Genomic DNA, 15,191 nt, shown 5'->3' on the forward strand with positions numbered 1-15,191 from the left:
AAAAAAAAAAAAAAAAAAAAAAGAAAGATAACAAAGGGGGTAAGGCATTGCAGTTTACAGAATGGAGAGTTATCCCAGGGCAAGGTCAAGTAGAATCCTTATTCTCAGTCACAAGCCACAGCTAAGCCACTCCTAGGAATTAGCAAGAATGAGACTTCCATTCTCTACTAGTCCAGACGATTAGCATAGTGGGCGTTTTACTAAGGATGGGTGGGACCTTGAGCCAATAGAGAGAGAGAGAGAGAGAGAGAGAGAGAGAGAGAGAGAGAGAGAGAGAGAGAGAGAGAGAGAGAGAGAGAGAGAGTACCTTAGTAAGCAGCAGAACATTCAAGACAGAACATTCAAGCTCAAGCTCTGGGCCTTATCCTGTCCACAGCCCCCAGGGCCCGGGGTGGGAGGTGCTGTGTGCAGCGCCTGTCCAGAAGAGGTGGCTGCTTTAGACCCAGTGTGTTTTAGATGGCCTCAGACGTACCACGACTGCTGAGCTGCCAGATTTTTTTCTTTTCTCTTTTATATTGACTGTAAAAGTCTGATGCCATTTTTGAGAAGTACATTCAGATCCTACACTTTGTTGTGTCTGCCATTATTTCTCTGCGGACGCCTTGCTGACCTGTACCAAGTACCCTGTTCCACTGCGGGTTGAGGGAGGCCCAGACTAGCAGACCCTCAGCAATTAATAATACTGTTTCCATGGCATCTATAAATACATCCTTGAATGAAATCCAATATAAGCTTCACAATTATTTATTTAATTGCTTTTACAATTTTGAAAGATATTTTTATATCATGAAAATATATTCTTTAGTAATGAATTCACACATATTTATATGTATCTCATAGACTTGAGTATCTCTCCTACCTAAGATTTTTTTATTGAAATAAACAAATTTTTATGAAGAGTTTAAGTAAAGAATTTTCAGTCTTTTAAAGAGCAAACTAGTAAATATTTAAAAGTTTTTTATTAATTTTCTTCATAATATATTTTTAATCATATTTTCCCTCCCCAAACTCCTTCTAGATCCTCCCCACCCTCAAAGATTCAAGGTTATAAATAAAACAAAAAAATGAAAATCAAAATAGACAAACAAAAATAAAATAAGGAGAAACAAAGAAGAAAAACATAACATACATAAGAAAGCATGGAGTCCATTTTGTATTGGCTAACTGCATCTGTTTCTGGCATGTGATTGATACACCAAGTGTTACTCTATTGGAAAACAAATGATTTTTCACAAATATTTTTCACTTTTCCTGTAGGTCAGTTGCTTCTTAGTGAGGGGTGCAACTTTGTGTCAGCTCTCCTTTCTCAGTGCTACAATGTTGTTTAGTTTGACCCTGTGCAGGATTTGGGCATGCTGTGACAGTCTCTCTGAGTTCCTATGTGTGTCAGTCCTGTTTCTGGAAGACATTGTCTCCAAACTCATCTATGCCCCCTGAATGTTACAATATTTGGCCCTTCTTTTCCACAGAAATCTCTAAGCCTTGAGGAGAACAATTAGGGCTGAGTGTTCCAAATCCCTCACCCTCTGCACACTGTCCAGCCCTGAATCCTTTTGCAGTTCTTGCTTACTGCCTGGAAAAGCTTCTCTGATGTGGGCTGGACAATGCTCTCTTCTACAGACAGAACAATATATTATTAGAAGTCATTTATTGTATTCCCAGATGGAAATTTTTAGATTGTTTTGTGTGCTGCATAGGCTCGACTGCAATGGAGAAATCAGTTCCCCTATAGCACTGGAAATGTAGCCACAGACAACATCTGAAAGTTGCGTGCACTGTGTTCCAATAAGATTTTTAAAGACATAGGTGCTTGTCAAATTTGATCTCCTAGCAGTTCGTTAACTCTGGTTTAGAGGTTTATCAGGTTTACTTAAAAAAAATTCATGAGAACTGGCAAATTCTGATTATGGAAACTCGAGTGTGGAGTTGAAGGTGTGCTTCTGTATGAGGATCTTCCCTTCCCCAGTAATTTCCACACAGGTGTTCTTTTTCACTTGAGGAATATTTTTTAGCAATATTTAAGTTCCATGGCATTTTCAGAAGCTCACTGATCTAATTGATATATGTGAGTTCCATGTTTTAGCCCATGCCATCGTGGCTGTTATATACGCTGACTGTTGTTATTCTTGAATAATTCAGAAACTTCAACTTAAACAGATTTGTACAGAATATTAAAGAGGTAATATTTGGGGTATCTTACACTATGTCAAATTAGAAAAATACCTTAATTATATTTATTCTACTTTGAAGCCTGTCTACTCATACTAATTACAGGTGGATCAATGGCTCTTGCTAGCATGTAATGTTCTTAGTACCTACTTCTAAAGTTTGTGTTGCTATAATGGTCCTCTTCTGAGGACATCTAGGCTCTATACAGATATGTGGCACCACTGGTCATGTGCTTCTGGGTTTGATGAATGCCTTGTCTACTGCAATGACTTCATTCTGATTATTTTATAGCTATATTCTTTTGAAGAATAGAAAGGCTAAACCTACCTTCTTTCCTTGCTTTTACACATGAAACATAGTTTTCAGTCCAGAATTATTAAGAGAACTGTTAAGTTTAAAATAAAAATTTAAGTTACTTAGTTTTGTCCTTTAGTGTTTATACCTTAAAACACTACCTACCTTTTTCCATCTATAGTAATATAAAAGAAACACATACCTACCACAGAAGGGCACAACTTACCCTCAATTTCTCTTCTTCACTCAATAACCATTTCAGCCATGTAAAAGTTTTGAATTCTTTATGTACCATCTATGGCTTTTGTACAAATTAATTCATTATTTTGAGGGGAGGTAGAATTTCTAAGATGAATTTATTTTACAAAGAGTGGATTTTAGACTTAAAAGTCAGGTGAATTTTTATTTTGTTATTTTTTTGGTTTTTCTATTTACTTTAAACAGCATCTTTCTTTGTAGCTGAAGTTGACCTTGAATTTACTATGTAGGCAATGCTGGCCTCTAGCTCACATTTTTTTCTGCCTCAGGTTCCTGAATAGAAGATTAGAGTGGTCAGTACCATTCTAGGAAGCTGTATACTTTATTACCAAACTTCTCTATGTAATTGAGTAGATAATGGTTAATATAATGAAAATAATTTAAAATTCAAAATATAAAGTAAGTGAAATGGTTCAATTAAAATACATTTCATGGAAAAAATCTAAATAGATGTTAAGACAATTCATTATGATATATGTAAAAGGAACAGCATTAGTGTGCATTAGTGACAAATGTTCATGTTAATTTTAGATTTTGTTTATTTTCTATTTCTGAAGTGGCCTTTTAAAATTATGTTTAAGGTATTTTAAGAGACTAACAAAGAGAACAGTTTTTTTTCTAAGTGAGTCATAACTCAAATATTCCCCAAATAAAAATTGACAGGAATATTTTTGTTAGGCACCAATGGAGTGAAGGAGCCACACTGAGCATTCACAGAGAACACCCCTTCCTATAGTGCCATATTTTTAGATAATGGCTAAATGATCCCCTATGGGGTGAGGAAGCGTACAATAGTAGTTCACAGTGAATACTCCATGTATTGCTTTGGCATTGATTTTGGTGATGTGTGGCTACATCACCTGGTAAATATGCAAAATAATTTGAGTGAGACTCACATCATAAAATTCTTTCATTTACCTTTCAAATTAAAAGCCCTCGCTTAGCAACAGTAAAAATTAGTATTTAAGTCCATGCTATAGTGTAGGATGATTGTTATGCTCATAATCTGATCCCATTAAAACAGAAAAAAATTCTAGAACTTTAAAAAATAGTGAGAGCACAGTTTTTTTTTAAATGAGGTAATGATTGCTTTCTTTTGATACTAAAATCTAATTTGTTATCAAGCCAAAGAGTAGACAAATGTTAAAAAACAATCTGGATGATTGCCATGGGTTCAACAGATTTGTCTGTCAGATAGATTCTTGTCTCATTATAGACATTAGGACATAGCAAGAGGTGCACAAGTAAGACCTCAGTGGCACAAAATAGTCTGCAGCCCTAAGAGGACCTCAATGAATATTTTACCCCATACATAGGATGCCAATCTTTGCTTCCATTTCCCACTAAGTCCTTGCTCCACAGATTCTATTCAAGGCTGACTTCTCCCCATCCACAAAACTCTATCAAGTACTTTGCCTTCATGCTTGGGTCTGTTTATAAAAAGTTTGATTATTTCTGCTCCTTTTGTGTCTTTCACAAAGAGGACTAGAGCTTTTGAACATGATTTTGCTCATGCCTTTTAAAACATGCTCTCTTTGTATCTTCAGCTGACCTTGCACTAATGATTAGTGAGTGATCCATGCATTCACTAATGTCTGACACTAGTAAGACATGGCTGCTACAAAAGATTTGATATTGCTCCTCAGGTATTTCTTGAGCATTTTGTTTGCCATTCTGTAGATTATTAGGATGCAGTATGCAATTGAGGCATGTTTGATCATTTTAATAGTCAAAACATTTCTGGCAGGAGGTCCAAAAGAAATTAGCACTATGTCTGATAGAAATGTTGCTAAGGTGATGAACCAGAATAATTCTAGAGTCATCTACCAGTCAGAGACAAATTACTCCGAAGTAAGAGTTTTTCTATGGGTGTAAACAACAACCTTTCAATTTTGGAGTTAAATATTAAGTCTTAAATGAAAATAAATGAGGTGTGTATATGTTTGCACATGAATAACACACCATTTATTCGTACAATTAAGGAATTTTAAACTCATAGTATTTAATAGCCATAGCTATTTTTCATAATATAAGTTATCAACTAAACACCTTTTGTAAGACTCTGACGAAACAGTGACCTCCTGAGTGAAAAATGTGGAGCTGGGGATTGATGCAAAAGTAAGAGGAATTTTATTGTTCTAGCATGCTGGGGTTGCCCTGTACATGAAGGAGAGAGAGAACAGAATGACCATGCACAGCCCATTCAGTGTGTTTTTATACAGTTTTCAGAGCAGAAGCCATTAGGCACAATGTGATTGGCAGAACAGAGTGACTTTAAACTGATTGGTCTTTAGGGAATGAGGTGGCAAGGACTTCCCTTGTCCGTAGGTGGCCAACAGTTGGTTCATCCTGTGGAATACATCTAAGTGCTCTGGTCCTCCCTCAACTGCAGGTGGCTGATGTTTGGTCCCCTCAGCCCTGTGGTCTAAGGAACATGATTTGCCTCTCCCCATTTGGGAAAAGAGGACTGCCTAAGAGCTCCATGACCTTTCTCTTCCAGGAGGAGAGGGGTCTGGTGGAATTTTCCAAAGGCCCTAAATTGACCTCTTCAATATCTTTCACAAATTAGAATACTAAAAAATAACTGTTTGGGGATTTAACTCAAAATATGATAGGACCTCTGTGCTAGTAATAATGGTAATAACAATACAGGAATTATATCTCTAATATAGTATTCCCTCTACACGTATTTTGTGTATAATTCATACTGAATGACACAATAGATAGGTTTTTTTTATTTTTTTCATCAATACAGAAAACTCATTCAAAACTATTGCTACTTAAGCACTTATTCAGGGTCTACTGTAGTAATTTGTAAAGCTTAAATTAGAAATCAGGTACTTGACATTGTGGCCTTACAGGATTAAACATTTTTACTTAGGTATGCAAAAAACTATCAGGTGTTTTAAGGCTTTATCTAAAGAATTTTTATTTTGCATCTAGCAACTATTTTTTGATTTTAATGCACAGTAAGATTTTGTTTTCTTTAGTTCTTTTGTATCATGGTGAATAATGCCTACAGCACATTGCTAAATGAAACTTTACCTCTGACGTAGGTTTGCCACTATATTTTAAGTGAGGTTTAGTCAATGCTTACAACCAGAGCTTCACAAGGAAAATCTTTTCCCCTAGTTCTTTAAATCCTCATTAAGAACCATGTATAACACCTTTATTGTTTGTTTATTTAGTTTGGTTTGAAAGATCTCTCAGGAAATCACAAGACATTTGGAGACTCATTGCTTTAGAAGATCATGGGTGATTCATAATATAGAATTGATAAGAAAGCCTGAGTGGTCTGTCCTGTAAAGACAAAAGTATGCTACCTTTATATCTACAGTCTAAATCTAACATGCTCTATCTTCAAGCCAGACATATTTGAATAACTCAATTCTGAAGTAAGGTCAGAGCCTTAGCAAATGAAAAAGTCTTCACACAAATTTAATACCTCAGAAAAAAAAAAAAAAGCTCTAAAATAATTAGCATTGTAAAACTCTGAGTTCCTGTGCACTCATTTTGTATTTGCTTGTTGTAATTTTGAATATCCAGGAGATGTGGCAACATTCAACTTTAAAGGCCTTAGGCAGATCTGTCTATTGTTATTTCCTACTAAGTGACTGAATACTGACAGCCCAAAGGAAACTGGCAAAGAACAGCCACCCAGGTTAGCTTTCAGGAAATAATGTTTTTCTTTTCTTTTTTTTTTTTTTTTTTTTTTTTTTTTTTTTGATTTTTTGAGACTGGGTTTCTCTGTGTAGCCCTGGCTATCCTGGAATTCAATCTGTAGACCAGGCTGGTCAAGAACTCAGAAATCTGCCTGCCTCTGCCTCCCAAGTGCTGGGAATAAAGGTGTGTACCACTGCCCAGCCAACAATGCTTATTTAACACCTTTTAAGATACTGTAGTAGTTTGAATAAGAATGGATTCCCTGGCCTCTTATAGGTATGGCCCTGTTGAGTTAGGTGTGAACTTGTGGAAGGAAATGTGCTCCTGGGGTGGGCTTTGAGGTTTCAGAAGCACATGCCAGGCCACTCTTTCTCTCTCCCTCTGGCTCCCTGTGAATCACCATGTAAATTTCAGCTACTTCTCCAGTGTCATATGTTCCACCATCTTCCCAGTCATGATGGTAATGGACTAAGGTACTGAAAGTGTAAGCAAGCCTCTGGCTAAAAACACTCTTTTATGAGAGTTGCATTGGTCATGATGTCTCTTCACAGCAATCAGATAGTAACTAAGGAACATGCCAATTACATTTACAGCAGAGCCATTCATAAGGATTGATATGTACTGTCCTTGTTTCCCCATTTAGGCCATACTAAGCCAACAAATGTCCGAACCAAAAATTCACTGAAGGCACCTATTCATTTCCAGGACATTCTGTCCCCTGACAGCTTATTTTGCTCTTCTGCTTTCCTCTTTCTGTGACCACCCTTGCAGTAGTTTATTCTTTGCTCAATACACTTCTTTGATAGTACTTGTTAGATTATGTCACTCATTCATGTTAACTTCCAGGATCTTTCATTATTAAATCACCGCAAGCTTTTTTAAAGCTGCATTATTTCATTAATTTTGCTTGTATTTTGTTGTATTTTAATTAAATACAAGAATACAATGTGTTCTGATTATTCTCTGCTCAAATTCTTCATTATTGTCCTTTTATATCTATCAACACTTCTTTCCTGCTCCTATATCGTTTCAAAGCTCATGACTTTGAGTTTGCTTTCTGGCTTCCTTGATTTATGCAGGTGTATCTGTATCTGTGTGATTATTTATTTGAAAGTATCCATTAGAACCTAGTGGGATTATCAGTAGCTACAGTACTCAAGGCAATTATTTAGTCACTTCCTGAGTCCATCAGTAGTTAACAGTTTATCAGTGGGAGTAGGGATCTCTCTACCCTCTATGTCAGACTCTTGATGTACCACAGTGCATCGGCATCCATAGATGAGATGAGTTCAAGATTCCAATAGTACATCTTGTCTAGAAAATGACATTTCATGGTCCTACTGGCTCTTACATTCTTTCTTTACCTCTCTTTCTTAATGCAATACTTCAGTCTTAATCTGAAATAGTAGAGTGTAAGAAGAAAGCATGGATCTATTTTTTGCCACAATTGGGAAGCTCACTGACATGGCTTCATCCTATTTATTCTCAACCCACTGTTCCCTTTTCTTAATCCAAGATGATTATCAGCATGTGGACATGTGAGTTAAGAAGGGCAGAGAGAAATTCTGCTATGGAAAGAACAAGGCATTTTCCCCATTTCTACCTGCTGTTCCTAGCTCAGCTATATGACTCTCTGTTGCTGTTCGCATACCCCCATCTTCCTTGGCTGCCTCACTGTCCTTGTTCAAACAGAAAGGTGAAGTTATACTTAAGGTTAACTTCCTCCATTTGGAATGGATTATCCTCAGACTTGGCAACTAGAGGAAGATTCCTGTTTGATGATTCAATCAAACCATAGATGGAGTTAATGTTTATAAGTAAATGTGTTTGGATTATTTATAAAAATATATTTGAAACCCCAACAAGTTCATTATAATACAGATAACTGCTTGAGTGTTTTCATGGGAGATTCACCAAAATGAAAGCCATGCCAGGAAACTTTTATGTTTGGTTTATGGGTTTGGAGGAAAGTTTTCTTTTCCTGCCTGATTTGGTCATCTTTCAATGAAGCATTAAGAAACATTATCCAACAGGATCCTTTCTACCTCCGTCTACAACTAGGAGGGATGGCTGATCCACAGCCCTCTCTGCACATTTCCAGCAAGTGGAGAGCTTTTCTCCAGGGAGTGCTCTGATCCTGGAACTCAGGTGAGATTGCCATTTTTTTCTCCAGTGACTTCCGAGGCAGGAACAACCAGGAGGCTCAGGCCACTGAAACGGCAGGGCAGCTGGGACAGTATCCTTTCTACCTCCATCAACAACTAGGAGGGACAGCAGATCCACAGCCTTCTCTCCACCTTTCCCTCAAGCAGAGAGCCTGTCTCCAGGGTGTACTTTGACCCCAGGACTCAGGAGGGACAGCCGATCCACAGCCCTCTGCACACTGGTCTTACCAGAGGAGAGTTCATCTCCCAGAATTGCTGACACAGGCTTACCGGCCCACAGGAGGAACAAGGTCCAGCCAGAGACAGCAAGAACATCTGGAAATCAGTTTGACAGTTCTTTCGGAGATTGGACATAGTACTACCAGAGGACTCAGCTATACCACTCCTGGGCATAAACCCAGAAGATGCCCTAACATGTAATAAGGACACATGCTCCACTATATTCATAGCAACCTTATTTATAATAGCCAGAAACTGGAAACAACCCAGATGTCCCTCAACAGAAGAATGGATACAGAAAATGTGGTACATCTACACAATGGAGAACTACTCAGGTATGAAAAACAATGAATTTATGAAATTCTTAGAGAAATGGATGGATTTGGAGAATATCATCCTGAGTGAGGTAACATAATCACAAAAGAACCCACATGGTATGCACTCTCTGATAAGTAGATATTAGCCCAGAAGCTCGGAATACCCAAAATACAATCCACAAACCACAAGAAACTCAAGAAGAAGGAAGACCAAAGTGTGGATACTTCGTTCCTTCTTAAAAGGGGGAACCAAATACCCATAGAAAGAGTTGCAGAGACAAACTATGGAGCAGAGAATGAAGGAAGGACAATCCAGAGACTTCTCCACCTGGGAATCCTTCCCATATTCAATCATCAAATCCAGACACTACTGTGGATACCAACAAGTGCTGGCTAACAGGAGCCTGATATAGCTATGTGCTGAGAGGCTCTGACACTCCCTGACTAATACAGAAGTAGAGGCTCACAGCCATCCATTGGACTTTGCACAGGGTCCCCAATGAAGGAACTAGAGAAAGGACCCAAGGATGTAAAGGGTTTGCAGCCTCTTAGGACAAACAACAATGTGAACTAACTAGTACCCTCAAGAGCTCTCAGGGACTAAACCACCAACCAAAGAGTACACATGGTGGGACTAATGGCTCCAGAAGCATATGTATAGCAGAGGATGGCTTAGTCGCTCATCAAGGGCAGAAGAGGTCCTTGGTCCTGTGAAGGTTCTATGCCCCAGTGTAGGGGAATACCAGGCCTGGGAAGCAGGAGAGGGTGGGGTGGTGAGGAAGGGGAGGGGGGAGTGAACAGGGTTTTCTTTTTTTTTTGAATTTTATTTATTTTTTCTTTTTTTTCAGAGGGGAAACCGGGAAAGGACATGTAAATAAAGAAAATACCTAATAAAAGATTAAAATTAATTTACAAAAGCCTTAAAAGAAAAAAAACATTATCCATCCTTACTTATATTATACTTGAATAGACTCTAAAAGATTCATAACATTTTACTTTACTTGTAAATTATCTTAGTTTTATCATCTGTCCTAATTTTATCTATAAAATAGCATTGAGTCAAGCAGCACAGTCATGAAAAAAATCAAAATGAAAGCAAGTGTGGTAATTACTAACTAGATATGAAGAAGACAAAGAAGAGAATAGTACCTTTATGTATTACAGATATTAACAGTTCCTCTCAGGATTGGACCAGAGTTGCTTTACAGAAAATGGCTAACTTTGACTATCTAGTCATATCAGAAATGAGGTTGCGAAGAATCATCTGATATCAGAGTGTTAGTAATTTAACAATTAGTAACTAAAGGTTGAGAAGATTAAGAATAGAATGGTACCTATGATACATAGTGTACATTCTGAAAATTTTACCTTTCAGAACACTTTTCTTATACCCTTTCAACTCTTTCTGGAAGAAGTTTCAAAGAAGCTGCTATCAATACTTTCACTTTGATATGTGTTGAAACTAATATGTTGATTTCCTTAATGTTAACTGCTATGCCATCCTTTTATGTTATTTTTAAATTGGCATCTAATGGTTTTTATGCATTTTTAAAAGTAAAAACATATATGCAGTAAAAGTCCCTAAAGTAGACATAGATACAACCATTACCTACACAAATGCTTTTCTCTATCCCATCAGCACCTCTTGCACAGGCTTATTTTTGAGACAGCATATATATATATATACACACACATACATACAATACCATCCATAAGCATTTGCTAGATTTCTTAAAATATGTTATGCAGTGAGCAGAAAACCTTTCTGCAAATATACTAACCAGAAATGTAATAGACCAATCAAAGCATGCCAAAACAAGTCACATAAAAATTTTCCATTTTATGCTTTGCCAAACATATGTCTCCATGGAACAATTATATAATGTTACAGTATGTAAGACATAAAGTGATCTTGAATTCTATGATTTCATCTTGTTAATTAATCAAGCAGAATGAGGCAGTCATCAGAACCCTGATATTCAGCATGATACATATGCATTCAAAGATGGTTGGTCAGAAGCACAGAGAGATATCATTCAGTTGATAGGTTTGCACTTAACTTGATGGACCAGAAATAAAAGAGTGTTCTTGGATAGTTGCCACTGGTAGAGAAAAAGGACTGAGTGCTTGTTTTTCTCAATGCTCCAACTTTAACAAACTTGTAGAGCCAGTTAGCTCAGGAATAGGAAGCTGCTGGTTTTGTTATGTTGCTTAGTTTTGATGCTGGGACTCACTGTATATCTCCAGCTAGCCTGGAACTTGTTACTTAGACCAGGCTGGCCTGCAACTCATGGAGATCTGTCTTCCTCTACCTTTCCCTTAAAAATGCAGGGATCAAAAGAAAACATCACTATGCCAGGCTAGAAGCATTTTAAATTAGAAATTACTTCTGGAATTGAAATGAAAACATTGATAATATGCCCAAACTATTCTCTGGTTTAAGCAGCATTAAAGAATCAAAATGTTTGTACAAAGTCACATAAATGATACAAAGGCACTGCAGACTGAAGGTTAGAGATCTCCTAATGTAGAATGTTTAGACTTACCCCTGTCTGTATCATACAGGAAGACAAAACAATTCCATTCATAGTGATCCAGGAGGCTCAGGAGTGCACCTCTCAATGAAGGTCTTAGCTGAAGCACGAACTGGCTCTCCCCTTCAGTGGGGAAGCTTGGGGTAATGAGAGAGATGTGCAGCGCACTGCAGAAGGAGGTCAAGGTATGCACTGATCTCTTGTCATAGAGTCCAAAAATGGCAAACACGCCTCTAGAATATTGGGAACAGACTGTGGGAAAAACAAACAAAGAAGTCAATCACTAACTCTTACTGCACTCTGAAACCGTACACTTTAAGTCTACAGTCTATGAAAGTTAAAAGAAAATGATTAAATATTAGTAATATATAATTAAGAGCATAGGAAATGTGTGCATTTATTGGACAGTAAGCTCTAAGTTCTTGAGTTTATGCTGACAGCCATGTTTAAATTAAAGCCCTGCATTAAGAAGCCAATTCGAGTTAATGAGAAAATTGACTAAACTAAAGAAAGTGATATACAGCCCTCTAAAACATCTCAAATCCAATGCTACAGGCTTTTAAGATGACAGATATAAATTTTTCTCTGTAGTTTTTCTTGCCTGAAAACAGTAATAATATACTTTGACATTTTTAGAAGGAATCCAAGACAGTTGCCTGCTTCCTGTGCTATTTGTTTGCCTCATCTATTTTTGACTGCATTGATAAATAAATTGCTAACTTTTTATTTCCAACTTTGCTCTGTAGGAATTTCATCTTTTGTCACAACCTTGAAGACTGCTTGAATCATGTTTGAAGATAGAATTTGTTTTGAGAGTAAAACAATTTTTAGGGCATATAAACAGCTGAATGAACCTGGAGTAACAGTATAACTATAGCCCTAAAACAATTGCCCCAAGTCCTGAAAAGGCCTGCCTGGAGAAAGAGGACATCCTCTTCACCATCACAGTTCTTGCAAGGCTAAGAAGGCACTGCCATCAAGTGTGAGAGACTATATTCTTTTAAAAGGTGGTTTTGCTTACCACAGCATGGCTAACTTATGGAATATATTTAGGTGACTTTTTTTGAATCTACACTTTAAAAGACACAGAACTACAGTCAGTGGGTGACATCAATCTGCTCCTCTGTGTTTGTGTGTGTGTCTCTTTGCCTATCTGCAGCTGCTCTGTGTTTGTGTCATTAGACAGTAAAACAAGACTGCATTTTAAATTCTTATATTGCTAATAGTCTTTTTTTTTTCTTCTTGGTTTATATAGCATAGCAAGGCAGAGTAGTTTTTAGCACTAGAGTATATTTACATTTTGGGGTTCTTAGTTAATATTTTTAATTGCTAAACTCATTAAGAAGTTCAAGAATAATGTATTACCTACAGGTATTCATACACTTTTAGTTCACTAAGAAATGAAGAATTAAAAATATTTATTTTTATCTTGTGTATATGAGTATTGCTGCATTTGTGCATTACTATATGTATGTCTGGGGTTCACATGGGCCAGAGTCTCCTAACTACAGTTTTTGATGCATGTGAGTGCTGTGAGCTGAACTTGTATCCTCTACAAGAGCAATAGATTCTCTGAACTGAATTATCATTCTAGCCTCAGTAAGCACAGAAAATTTTATTAACATGTAAAAATTTCTAGAAATGTGTGCTAACAAATTTGTATTGTACACTTTTTGAGATTTCAGAACATGTATTATATAATTAAATAAGCTTTACTAAAATCTAGAGATGTTTCTTTTATTTCTGTTTGCTTTAGCTCCTAAAATTGGAAATCAAATATAAATGTTACAACAGGAGTGTAAAATTAGCAGAAAATAGATGATGTTGGTGAATTTTACATAGTACAATGATGTACTTTTGAAAACAATAGGTTTAATAAAGGACCAAAGACTATATTTAGTTAAAAGTCCAAGATAGAACTTACATGGAGATATAAGGGGAAAATGCAAAGCCTTGTAAGTAAGCTTAAATCCTAAGACTGTCACTGCTTAGCCTGACAGTTCAGGATATATTATTTTCTCTCGTTTGTATAAATGGTAAAATCTAAAATGCAAAAATTCAACACAGTATATAAACCTACTATTCTATGAGGATACATGAAATAAAATCCAACATATTTTAAGACATCAGGTTCTATGCATGACTATAGTTTAAATAATTCCATTATTAAATTACAGAATAAGAGTTCTAGAAAATAAAATAACCAGTTGATCTTAAGCCAACACACACCATGTTCAGATGTTATACAGTAGATAGCATTTTAATAGCTACTATAGTAGTTTGTAAAGTAATCTAGTGAGGAAAATCATGTATCTATGACTCTGTACTCTGCAGGAACTACAGTGAATTCCTGGAACACACTGGCAGTTCTCAAAGGCATGCTCTGATGTAGCGACTAGTTGTAATTTTCTTGCAACATATATAGCTGTCAGAATGAAAGTACTGACATCTTGAATTTCCTTGCAATTCGATTTCCAAACTTCAGTGATCTAGTAACTCATGTTACAGATCATGTGTTAACCTCATAGATATCTTTCCAACACTTTGGATTCATTTATGTGAATGGTTCAGCCAGGGCATAATTTGTTTCCAAATGTGTTCTGCTTTTTATACAGGTTTGAGGTCGACTTTCACTCTTTCCTTAATTAAAGGCTGATTTTTGTTTGCTTAATTTTGCTTTCGTATTCTGGCCAGATTTTAATGCAGTTTAAGCATGTACTCTACTGCTGAAATTCATTCCCAGCCCATGGTATTGAGCATCAACCATGTGGTACTGGTTTTGAAGCCATGGAAGATGCAAAATTGAGGAAGTTATGGAGGACAACTGAAGCCAGGCAATGTGTAGCAAGATAAAAGTTCCTACAGAGATGACCTGAAAGGCCACTGTGAGAAGTTATGAAGATAAAGCCTCAGTTGCAATACAGATCCAAGAATATTGAAGATGTTTGAGGCATGCCATGCCAATATCTGCCAATGAAAGCCATAGATGTGGAGTGAATCTGGCCCAAGCCTAAGATTAAAGTTATATGGGGAAGAGGCAATGCTGGAGGAATAGGGAAAACCACACTGCTGCAGCAAAGCAAGCCTTAGATGCAGCAGGATTTGGTGTTTACACTTTTGGATTTTGGTTTTGCCTTAATGTGATTGTTTTATGCCCTTGCTTTCTCCACTTGGAATAAAAAATCACAGCATTCTGTGATTTAGTAAAAAAGAAAAAAAACCTTACATTTTACTCTACTGAAAATAAGCATGTTTATATTATGCCCTAATTTGCATAATTTATGATACAAATCATCTTATTAGTGATTGATTAGCTTTAGAATTCAAGTTTTCACTTAAGCTTCCATTTTGCTACTGAACATACATGCAGGCCTTAGAAATTATTCAGGAAAAATTAAGAGCAGTATTTTTCCCTCAGTACTTCTTTAGGCACTCCAAGAGTTCTTCAGAGGGACTGGTGTTGCATCAGAACCATTGGTGAGCTATCATGGGTATACAATGCTAGAGCCCTTCTCCTATTGCCTCTCTCTCTCTCTCTCTCTCTCTCTCTCTCTCTCCCTCTCTCTCTCTCT

The 15,191-nt window shown here is 36.8% G+C and overlaps 1 protein-coding gene across 12 annotated transcripts in view; it reads right to left on the reverse strand.

The window, feature by feature from the left end:
• Gria4 (glutamate ionotropic receptor AMPA type subunit 4) overlaps window positions 1–15,191 on the reverse strand; it is a 345,773-nt gene that overhangs the window by 223,019 nt on the left and 107,563 nt on the right. For all 12 annotated transcript variants that reach the window (XR_004112139.1, XM_031346434.1, XM_031346435.1 and 9 more), the window contains exon 4: window positions 11,632–11,871. Coding sequence is in view for 11 of the 12 variants with exons in the window: in XM_031346434.1 (XP_031202294.1) it covers window positions 11,632–11,871 (240 nt within the window). In the remaining variant the exon portion in view is untranslated. The remainder of the gene's footprint in view (window positions 1–11,631; window positions 11,872–15,191) is intronic.

Source organism: Mastomys coucha, unplaced genomic scaffold (assembly GCF_008632895.1).
Source record: "Mastomys coucha isolate ucsf_1 unplaced genomic scaffold, UCSF_Mcou_1 pScaffold24, whole genome shotgun sequence".
Lineage (NCBI taxonomy): Eukaryota > Metazoa > Chordata > Mammalia > Rodentia > Muridae > Mastomys > Mastomys coucha.